The sequence below is a fragment of the Phoca vitulina genome, unplaced genomic scaffold (genome assembly GCF_004348235.1).
Source record: "Phoca vitulina isolate PV1807 unplaced genomic scaffold, GSC_HSeal_1.0 scaffold2, whole genome shotgun sequence".
Lineage (NCBI taxonomy): Eukaryota > Metazoa > Chordata > Mammalia > Carnivora > Phocidae > Phoca > Phoca vitulina.
The window spans coordinates 44,549,585-44,561,870 of NW_022589705.1; the positions used below are offsets into that span (position 1 = coordinate 44,549,585).

Here is a 12,286-nt window from a genome sequence, read left to right on the forward strand (position 1 = left end):
AGAAGGTATGCCAGTTGTTCAATGGCATGCTCCAATTACGTAATTAACTGCTTGGAAAAACCATTAGAGCTTTGAAAATGAAAATTGTTGTAGGAATCATGATTCATGCCTTTATTCCACAAATATTTACTGATTTCCTACGAAGTGCCAGGCACCTTCTCAGACAGATAAAATATCCTTGCCCTTATGGAACTTGCATTCTAGTGGGGAAGACATATTAAACGTGTAAACAATAAATAATTTCAGATTGTGAGATAAGCTGTGAAAAAAATAAAGCAGGAAAGGTAGTAGAGAGTGATAGAACAGGAGTGTGGAGCTATTTTAGGGAGAACAGCCAAGAAATGATATTTCAAATGCTCAAATGACATTTTAGCAGAAATATGAATAAGATAAAAGATCATGCAACAGACAAAAAGAAAAATGGGAAAACTGTGGCAGCCCCTAAAGTCAGGGATTTTAAATGCCCTTAAGATAGATGGGTCTTTATAAAATCAAGAAACAACAAGATGGTGTAAGGATAGACATATAGATCCATGAAACAGAATTGAGAGTCCAGAAATAAACCCTAACATTTATGGTCAATTGATTTTCAACAAAAGGTCCAAGGTAATTCAATGAGGAAAGAACAGTCTTTTCAACAAATGGTACAGGGACAATTGGATATCCACATGCAAAATAATGATTTTCACCCCTACTTCACACCACACACAAAAATGAACTCAAACTAAATCAGAGACTAAAATATAAGAGCTAAAGCTACAAAACTCTAAGAAGAAATACAAGAATAAGTCTCTATGATCATCAATTAGGTGATGATTTCTTAGATATGAAACCAAATGTGATAAAAGAGATGACTGACTTTATAAAAATTAAAAACTTTGATGCTTCAAAGGAGACTACTAAGAAAGTGAAAAGACAACCCAAGGAATGGGAAAAAATATTTGCAAATCATATATATGAGTAGGGTCTTATATCCAGAATATATGAGCAATCCTTAAATTTCAGTAATTGAAAACCCAAATAACCTAATTAAAAAATGGGCAAAGGCACTTGGGTGGCTCAGTCAGTTGAGCATCCGACTCCTGGTTTTGGCTCAGGTCATGATCTCAGGGTTGTGAGATCGAGCCCTGCATCAGGCTCTGTGCTCAGTGCAGAGTCTGCTACAGATTATCTCTCCCTCTCCCTCTTCCTCCTGCTCTCTCTCTCTCTCAAGTAAATAAATATTTTTAAAAAATATAAAAAATGGGTAAAGAATTTTAATAGACATTTATCCAAAGAAGACATATGAATGGCTAATAAATGCATGAAAAAGCACTCAACATCATTAGTCATTAAAGATATGTATATTAAAATCATTATGACATACTACTTCATAGGATGGCTATAATAAAAAAGGCAGACAATAAATAATGGTGAGAATGTGAAGAAATTAGAATACTTCTTCATTGCTGGTGGAAATGTAGTATGTGGCAGCCACCTTAGGCAAAAGTTTAGAAGCTTCTCAAAATTAAAACATAAGTACCATTTAACCAAGCAATTTCATTCCTAAGTTACTAAGGAAAAATGAAAACATATATCCAAACACAGACTTGTACATGAATGTTCATAGCAATATTATTCATAATGGCCCTAAAGAGAAAAGAATCCAAAGGTACATAAACTGATGGATAAACAGTTTGTAGTATATCCGTATAACAGAATGTTATTTGGCAAGACAAAGGAATGAATTAGTAATACATTCTACACTTAGCACATTATGCTAATTGAAATTAGTCAATCACAAAAAAACCTCATATATTGTCTGATCTCATTTATATTAAATACCCAGGATAGGCAAATTTATAGAGACACAAAGTAGATGAGTGATTATCTAGGGCTGGGGGGAAATGAATGGAAGGGAGTATGGAAAGTGACTATTAATGGGTGCAAAGTTTCTTTTGGAATAATGAAAATGTTTAAAAATTACATTCTGGTGATGGTTGCACAATTGTATAAATATATAAAACCCACTGAATTGTACACTTTAAACAGGTGAACTTGAAGGAATGTAAATTATATCACTACTGTTACCAACAACAATAACAATAACAACAGCAACAATAAGTTCAGAATGACTAGAGAAAAAATAGGTAAAGGAAAGAGTAGAAAGAGAGGAGGCAGAGGCCAGATCTGTAGGGACTTTATGCCATAATAAGAATGTATATGATTTCAGAAATTTCAAAGCCACTAGGGCTTTTTAAGCAGAAGAGTGACATGATCTGATTTATACAATGACATGATACAATAATATATAATACATTGTATATAATATATAAGCTATATTATTATATACAATGATCATTATATATAATATATAACATATATATTAACACATATATATTATATATGTTATATAATAATTATGTTATAATAGATTATTATATAAAATAATTATATAACAATATATATGATTATATAATATCTAATAATATAATCAAATATATAAATGTCGATATTCAAGAATAATTAATTTTTTAATTCTTCTTCTATTCCCATACCTTTTTTGTTGCGATTTAGAAATGCAAGTCCAGCTCAAAGTACTAATTAAATCTTTTGAAAAGACATAATAAATAAAGACTGATGAATAAAATCCTCCGATTTACCATTTTCTAGATCTTTCAGAAAAAATTAGCCAACCCTGTATGTATCTAGGAAATAGAAACTCAAATGCTTTTTGTCCATAAATAAATTATAAAGGTAATTCATTTCATTTCCTTCATTTTCTACTTAAGGAAACCAAGAAGATCATACATATATTTACTGGAGCACTGAGACAGTCCTTCGGTTCCTACCGCAGTGTTTACTAAATTCTACTATCTGACCGCACAGAACTTAGAAAGTCAATTTGTAGAATTTGTGGTGTTGAGTTATACATTATTTGTTTCCAACTGGGGCTTATAATGTCAGAGTTGCAGTATTATTTTCCGAAGAGTAAAATTCTAGGGGAAAATATTTATAAATAGTAGTAATACTTTAAGTGGAGTAGAATGAGGTATGGGATGTCCCTGAAATCAATTGAGTAAATAATATATATTAAAACCATTTTAATGCCTATTTTCTAACCACCTTTATCAAATTGTTGCCTATTAAATTAAAAATCCATAATTTAAATAAAACAAAATTTTCCAAGTTATTATCGCCAAAGACTCAGAATAATGTTTTCTTCAGTTGGCCTCAACAGATGAAAGCTTCACCCTTGCGAGCCCTTCAGTTAGCTGACCAGAGCATCTAATCTAAAGAAATGTCTGAAATCTTGTCAACTGTTTCATGTACCCCATATGTTATTAAATATGAAAATGATTTCTTCCAAGGTAGATTGGGAAGGTTTTGGAGTTTTGGTTTGGTTTGTTTTTTTTTCCCTTGAATATGATGGATGCAGTTCACTTTGTATAACTCACAGAGGCTAATTCTAATGTAATTCAAATGTAATAAATTCTCTGTCAGGAACAAACTTTAGTTCGGATGTGTACTCAGGAGCTGGCAGGAGACAACTATGGAGCTCCTGCCATCCTGATCCGTTAGGTTAAGTAGGGGGTGTGTCCTCTTGTCTGGGGCAGACATGGACTCAAAGGTTTATTTTTCCATTGCTTACTCTCTCGGTGTGGGCTTACTCTGGACCTCTGTGTTTGGTTCTAGGGCAGCAGGCTGCAGCATATAATGTGGTAGACTCAAGAAACGGGATTCAAATTCCGGCTCAGCTTCTAAATGGTTGTGTGACCACAGGCAAGACAGTTAACTTCTCTGAATCTTACTTTTCTAGTCAATAAGACAGAAACTGTTCTATCTGTACCACATCATTATTAATTGGATCAAATCAGTTAATATATGAAAGGGCTTTGAGATGTTTGAAGCACCATGTTGACGTTTTTCCTTCCTAGTTCTGCTTTGGTATCTGTATGTTCCACATATATAAATATAGTTTGTCATGGACTATACATTTGCAAAAGAGAAACACCAAGTTAACGTTAGTTTCTTTTGAAAATATTCAGCAAGTTATGAACAAGTTATGAATCAAATTAGTGATAATAACAATATATTATTCACCTGGTAAATTTTATGTCAGCATTCCAAACCATTTCAGTCTGAAAACAAGGCAGGGAAAAAACTGGGAAGCTGAGAGGAATTTACTTAAGTTCCTTCCTTAACACAGCCATTGAATGTTTCAGTTTTTACCTCTCAGATTGAAAAGCACCTGATGTTGGAACTGTGGATCAAAACACCTGTCAGCGATGACAAATACCTCCTCTGAAAGAATCATGATGTTTTAAGTTTAATAAGTATGTAAACTTTAGAATTTAGTAATCCTCTCATTAGTCAAACTATACAACTTATGTATTTTGAGAAATAATGTAAAAAAGGCCTTTAAATTTAGAGTGCTCAGAATAACTGCATACTAAAACTAAACCTACTGTTCAAAGTAGGTGAAACAGAGGGCATTGATCTCAGTGGATTTTTAAATGTGCTGATTCTGGGCAAAAAAAAAAAAAAAAAATCATGTCACTGCTAATAGGCATAACAAAACCCAAGAACTTCATTGGGGTTATGATATTTGTGGGGGGAGAAAATATGAACAATTTTTAACCTTCTAGATGCCTGTAGTAAAACAAAATTTAAAATTTTATTAACTTTCAAGAATCTCTGGAGAGTTAAAAACCTCATATCATTACCCGATTAAAGGCACCTGTCTGATTTATTTACCTTAAATCCAACACTTGGCCTAGATCAAGGTAGAACAGGAAGAAAATGATCTTAAAAAAAAAAAAAGCCTGTGATTCTGAGAATGATTAATACCTTAGCTCAGCCTCAAGAAGGGTATTAAGAAGTAGAAGCAATGTCTAGAGCAGCTGGGATCCAAATAAAAAAATGGCTCTTAACCGTGTAAAAGAAAAAACTAGAATGAAGGCAATGTCTGAGATGTTCAGAAAATAAGGTAGGGTGATATCTGAAGCTTTGAGTAGTCAATAATAAAATGAAATCTTTATAAACCATATTAAGGAGTTAGTGAAGTCAGTAGGAGCTTTGCTTAGTTATTTGAAGAATGAAATAAGAAAAATTAATTTTATGGGAGTATTAAGATCTTAATGTCTTACTTTCTCAGCATAATATAATTCAATAGAAAGCTCTATTCAGTTTTCTGGTTCTAAGGAAGAAAAAGAGATTCTATAATGGAAAAGTAAATCCTAATTTTAGATAGGTCAGGAGAACAGGCATTTTTTTTTGCTACAGGGTACTTATCAGTAGTTTTTAGAGCATTTCAGAAATGTTTCCCTTCTAACTGCTCTTTATCATTTTCTTCAAGCAAAGCTTTATCTTTGTCCTATTCAACAATCAGAAGATAGGACTATTCAGAAAGTTTCCCACAAATAGTTTACTTTTCACACTGTCAGTTTCACCAGAGGCCTCGGTAAACACACCTAATTCATTGAAGCTCTGTAACATTCAAAAGCCATGCTATAGCACTAAGTTAGAGTTGAGAGTGAACAGGAAAAGGTGTAGGATAAAGCAGAAAAATGTCCAATTCATCAGTTTCTCCTTATGTGACATGGGCATTTTGCCAGCTATCAGTTTTTATAGGTTGTAGTGTTTAACCACTGAAAATAATGGTAAAACCCCAACAAAGAGTGTTCCACTCCATTCAGCATGGTGAGAGCATTAATTTGTCCCAGACTACATTAGTGGGGGAAGGTAAACCACAGATTCACCGGACTTCCCTGAACATTTCCTGAGAATTCATCAATGATAAAAACCCTTCTCACCTGCTCCGGATAGCCATCCATACTCCTTTGCCCTTTAGTTTGAATTAAGCACCGTCCAGGCTGAGGTCCCCGGGTGGCCTGTGAAGAGGGGATCTGAATAGGCAATGGTGACTGAAATTGCTGGATGGTCACTTTGTTTATATTCCCCTCATATCCCTGCTGCTCCCGGCTACGATGCTGAAGGCTTTGGGACCCCATCAGAGTCTGGATGTGGCTGCCTGCCTGTGGAGAAGATAAGTTGTCAGACAAAGATACATGGTGTTGAAAGGATGTGATTAAAGTAGAACACACACATACAGAATACCTCTCTGGTAAAGTGGCATCACTTGGGCTCTCAGCCACTGCTGGAAAGGATAATGAAAAAACAGTAAGGGTCTGCCTACTGTGGTTTGTGAAAATGCTAATATTGGAGCAAGGTTGCATTATATACATTCGTAGTCATCCGATGTCTTGCCAGAGATTATTTTTATCTCCCATTTTAAGGGAGCAAAATTCTCTTTGAAAAATCTCAAGCACAAAAAGAAGTCACAGCTTAAAAATAAAGTGGAGTTCTATCTGGCATTTTATTTTGACTAACAGCAGGGAGAGAGATATAATATAGGAAACATCAGGGGGAGAATGAGAGCCTGGTTCCTGATTCTGAAGCAAAAGAATTGAAGTGTGTATTTTCCTTTATGTCACAGGTGCACAGTGAGCTTGTTCAGGTGAGGTTAATCAATATTTATTCATGTTCTGCATTATTAAATCAAGAGTATGGTTTTTGGAATCTTTAAGTCACACTGAAAATGAACCATGTGATAAATTCCTGTGAGTATCTGTAGCTCCTGGAGGCACTAGATGTCAGAAAGGTCTTCAAAATGAGCTCTGTATGTAGATTACCCCATGGTGAGCTTTCAGAGACATTCATTAGTATCTCATTTAAAGAAATAATGACAATTTCTCAGTCCTTAAGGGTGACTGTTGGAGGAAGAGGGCATGCTCACTTTGGTCTCTCATCTTCAAATGCAATGGTACACACCATATGCATATGATTCCTTGCTCACTCTGATTTTCTCACCTTTGTTTTAACATCGGTTTCTTGAGTCATTCTACTTGGTATCTTTTCCACCAAGCAAGTAGTCCTGCTTCTGGGCTGGTCACCCAGAACATGCCCTTTATAATTATGTATGGTTTAACATGGAGGTCTCACATGGGAAGTGAATGCTTATCGTTAATACTTTTAAACATATGTTTTACTGCTGTGCTTGGTACTTCACCTATTACTATGGAGGCCTCTGAGGGGTTACTCCCTGCATTCATTTTCTTTCTTATTGGTCTTTTAAGGGTAGATGATTTGGAATTCAAAGCTGAATTTCACCTTAGAATTCATTAGCTAGGAAAGCCTGTGAATTTTGCTATTTGTAACAGATTTGTAATTCATTAGCTAGGGAGGTCTAACTAATCAAAATTTTTGATTAAAAATTCAGGAAGAATAAAGGAAAAATTATTAAACACACATTCAAGGAACAGATTAATTTGAATTTTTAAAAGTTCTTTTAAAAGAGCAACATTAAGAAGCATAAGGAAATGATAGTGATCATGGAAAATCACTTGGAGAAGATGGGAACCATATTGCTTGGTTCCAAACAAGAGGTGATTTCAGTGAAGAAAATATTCAAAATTATTATTTGGCAATGCATATGGCAAAGTAAACAACCATTTGATTATATTTTTAGATGTCCAACTGGTTGCCTTGTTATCATGTACAATGTTTACATTCAGAAACAGTAAGATATTTCAGTCATGAGAAATTGGAGGAAAAGATGCAAAAAAAGAGTCATACTTATACCAGCACAATGTGAAAATACTTATCAATCCCACACTATCCAATGTAACTAACCAGCAATGGCAAAGCTATAATATCATAAACACAACTAAGAAACTTCATAAAGGGCAAATGTATGTTTCTATATTGTATCTATGCCCTTCTCAGAAATCTAAATGAAAGGAGATGTTAACAACTTTGAGAGCTGTTCTAGATGACTGAACACCCTCCTGGTCAAGTTTTTCCCCTTAGTGTGATTCTCTCCTACCTCCATGGAATTTCATGTTCTCTTGTTTGGTAGGAGAGGAAAACCACAATAAGCCGTATGACATTTTGAGCTGCTATACTCTGAATGAACTCACTGGCATGCTAAGTTACATAGTTGGAGACAATGACTTCCTGGAGTTTGAAATGCTGATGATGTCGGCTGACGAAAGCTGACTAGCTTGGCTATGGAACAATAAGTTGATTTTACATTTAAATCTGCTTGTCACCGCCACTGCATAATACTTATGGGTCTTCAGTCAGTGCTTGAGCCAGTGGACAAGAGGAAGACCAGCAGTTTAATTGAAAGTGATCATGTAGACAAGCAAAGAATTGTAAACACCCAGAAAAACTTAGAGGGATCCAGAACATGGATGCATAATCTACATGAGAAAATTAATAAGGACCACTTAACAATCTCTTCATTGATTAGAATGTTCTGGTAATGGTCTATCCAAGGGTGAAAAACTGTTTGCGTATTATATAACGATTATAGCCTATAGACTTATTTTTCTGGTTTAGTTTTCCCTTCTGATGGGACAATTGGAGCCCAGAATTATGCTTTGATTTGGAACTCCTTGAAGGCAAGCACCATATCCTACTTACCATCTTCAATGACTGGAGCAGTAACTGGCATTTAATAAATAATGGCTACTATTGAAACACTAGGTGCCAAACAATGTGCTAAAACTTATCTTACACATATTACCCCCTTTAGTCCTTACAACAGCATTAGAGGTTAACTATTATGAATTATTATTATCCAATTTTACTAATGAGGAAACTAAGTCTTGGAGAAGTAAAGCAGCTTCCCCAAGTAATTTTCACTACTGGTAAACTGACAGGATCAGGATTTGAAACAAGGCTGTCTGACTATGAAAGATCATGCTCTTTTTTTCCCCCTGCCCATTTTTATTTTATTATGTTCAGTTAGCCAACATATAGTACATCATTAGTTTTGAAAGATCATGCTCTTAAACACGAAATTATACTGCAATCCCCTAACCCCCAAATCAACTCTCTCCCCCAATAGTTGAACTGTGAATTGAAAAGGAACCATGAAAATATATATATATTATATATATAAATATATAATATATCCTGCAATCGGGTGTATTAAATTTCTTTAGCAGCTCTTTAATTTGCCAAAAGGCCATTCCTACTTATTGAACTAGGTCTGTTATCTATTTTAGATCCTATGGATGTGACTTAGAGCATTATAGTTAAGCAAATAAGTGTATTTAGTAATCGTCCCACAATTATGAAGTGACGAGGCTCATGTTCTCAGATAGTTTGGTAAAACATCAAGTGGGCATGGAAGGATGTGCTATAAAATGATTCTGCTTGCATTAGTACTGTTATTTCACTCTCTATTGAGACTACAGGCTGCACTGAATGGGCATGGGGAGCGACAGCTGTAGAAAGCCAAGAATTAACACTAAATTTTGCGTGGAGTTAAGCAAACATAAATGACACAAGACATCTAAAGGGACAATTATGGTGTTGGAGGGACTGTAAAGAGGAAGTTTTTTTTGACTGGTACAAAGGCTTAAGAAAGGTAATGAAGTACAAAGGGCTAATGAAAATGTAGAAAATGTCAGAGGCTGGATTTGTTCAAGCAGAGGGTTAGCTTTGAGAACACTGACTCATACTGAAGGGAATTTGAACATAAAGGTTTCTGTAAAGACTGTGCTACACATTTTGAATGATAAAAAGAAATAGAGAAGATCTGACATTTGTTTTGAACTTTCAAGGGGAGGTTGGACAAAATAACACATATTTGAGGAGAATAGTGATGAAATATAGTGTTTTCAAGTTGACCCAAAACCATACTGTCAAAATTTACAGAGAAAAACTCCAGTATCCATAGGACCCAAGAAAACATCAATGTCAATACCACAGAAAAGAAATAGTGATTTGATACCAAAGGGCAGTGTTCATGCAAAATTCAGCCCACAGCTAATCAGGCTTATTATGTAGAAATTTAAAGTGTTTGGGAAGTTTTGTATGATATAAAAGAAATGACTTTCTCACTAAAACAATGCTTTGGTTCACACTATTCTCTTAGAAAAACTGTTAGACTGAGATGTATATTATGTAATTTGGTCACCTGTTTTACTAGCCATCTTGGCTCTTGAACCACTTGAGGTTGCTTCCAAAAATCAAACACAGCTTTAAAGGATGACAGTTTATGCCACTGAGAATATTCAAATGGACACAATTAATTCTCTCAAATTAAGTCCAGTAGAGTTCAAAAAATGTTTGGGAGCAGTGTCAACAACACAAAATCATCTACAAAGGATAACTCAGGAACTGATTTCAAGGAACCACTGATACTCATTTAAATGAGTCCATTTCAGTAATTTTGTGAAGCAACCACAATAACAACAAAACAGTCCTATTACTTTCTATTTCTACCATGTGTTCTATAGTGACTTTTTTTTTAGTAAGCAGGTTAGGTTTTAAAAATCTAGGCAGTTGGACTTCTGATTCCAGGTAGATAGAGTAGACATACTATGCCCTACTCCCTCCAAGAACAACTAAAACCCTGGACATTTTATGTAAACAAATATAAGGAAACTCTGGAAAGAAGACAGACAAAAGTAGATCAACTCAGATATGGAGACCAAGTATCAACATGGCAGTGAATCTCTTGGGTTTTATTTTTGTGTCATATATCCCAGACTTGGACCTGAGGAAGTGGGCAACCCCAAGATACCAACAGATACAGAAGAGGAAAGCCCCAACAGAAGCTTTCTCTCTCTAGCCATAGGACCAGAAAAGGGGCAGCCTAGGAAGACAGAAGACTTTTAGACAATAACAATTCTTCTATAACCAAACACCATGGAAAAAACTGTGGCCCCACCCTGACTATGCCAGCGACAGCCAAGTGTGGAGCCTAGACTTCTACTCTTATAAAGATGTAACAAAGCACACCAACACTCCTGCCTGGGTGGTGTCCAAGAAGGCCAAGTAAGATGCCCGTGCATTCATTCCTATCTGCCTGTAGCAAGTCTTCCCCCACGCCAAGGATGCCAGTGGAGATCACACAAGGAGCCTGGGCTTTCATTCCCACCCAGTAGTAATGAGGCAGCCCTCTACTTTAGCAATAGTATGATTAGAAAAGGCCTTGTAGAGAGTCAGGACCTTCTCTATCACCCAATGAGGCTACCCCCACTGTATCAGTGGAGACCATCTGGGGAGATGGAAATTCCGTCCTCACCTAGCAAAAACAAGGAGACTTTGCCTCAAGTGTCAATGGAGACTGAATGGGAAAATTGGACTTCTCCCTACCTGGCCAGAATGAGGCAGTGCCCCATTCTCCTCCAATTGGAGTGGTGTCCGAGGAAGCCAGCTAAAACAGAAGGTTTAAGTACAATCCAGATTTTATAACATTATATGAAAATGTCCAGGTTTCAATCATACCAAGAACCAGGAAAATGTCAAAATGAATGGAAAAAGATAATCAGGAAATACCAACATTGAGAAGACAGAGATGTTAGCATTATCTGACAAAGATTTTAAAGTAGCCATTAAAAAAATGTTCAGTGAACAATTATGCATATGCTTAAAACAAATGAAAAAAAAATAGAAACCCAGCAAAAAAATATAAAGTCTCAACAAAGAAACAGAAGATATTAAGAAGAAACAAATGGCAATTTTAGAGCTGGAAAATACAGTAACTGAAAAGCCCAGTAGAAGGGCTTAACAGCAGAATGTAGAGAGCAAAGGAAACAAATGTAAACTAGAAGATAGGGCAATAGAAATTATCTGGTCTGAATAACAGAGAGAAAACACATTGGAAAAAAAACGAAACAGAGTATTAGGGACCTATGAGACCATACAAAACTTCCAACAATCATATTATTGAAAGGAGAGGAGAAAGAGAATGGGGCTGAAAATTAAATGAAGAAATAATTGCTGAAAAATTCTGAGAAAGCCATGCATAGACACATTATAATTAAACTTCTGAAAACTAAAGACAAAGAAAAATGTCTTAAAGGCAACCTTAGAAAAATGACATCTTACCAGAGAAGAAGAACAATTCAAATGACAGTGGATGTCTCATCAAAAACCATGGAGAAAGGAAAGAAGTGGCACAATATTTCAAGTGCTGAAGGAAAGAACAGTCAACATAAAATTCTATACCAATGAGAATGTTCTTCAGCAGTGAAAGGGAAATAGAGACGTTCTTAGATGAAGACAAATGAAGAAAATTTGTCACCACCAGACCTATCCTAAAATAATGGCTAAAGGAAGTTCTCTAAATAAAATGGAAATAATAAAAGAAGAAACCTTAGAACTTTAGGAAGGAAGAAAGAACATGGCAAACAAATATATGGGTAAGTATAATGCACTTACTTTCTTTCTCTTCCTGAATTTTTAAAGTTATGTGTGATGATTGAAGTAAAACTATGGCACC

General features: G+C 35.3%; 1 protein-coding gene across 10 annotated transcripts in view; it reads right to left on the bottom strand.

Annotated features, from left to right (window-relative positions):
- Positions 1–12,286, bottom strand: part of LRRC7 (leucine rich repeat containing 7) — a 533,169-nt gene that overhangs the window by 39,880 nt on the left and 481,003 nt on the right. For all 10 annotated transcript variants that reach the window (XM_032426318.1, XM_032426311.1, XM_032426345.1 and 7 more), the window contains one exon: positions 5,796–6,017. In XM_032426318.1, coding sequence (XP_032282209.1) covers positions 5,796–6,017 — 222 coding nt within the window. The remainder of the gene's footprint in view (positions 1–5,795; positions 6,018–12,286) is intronic.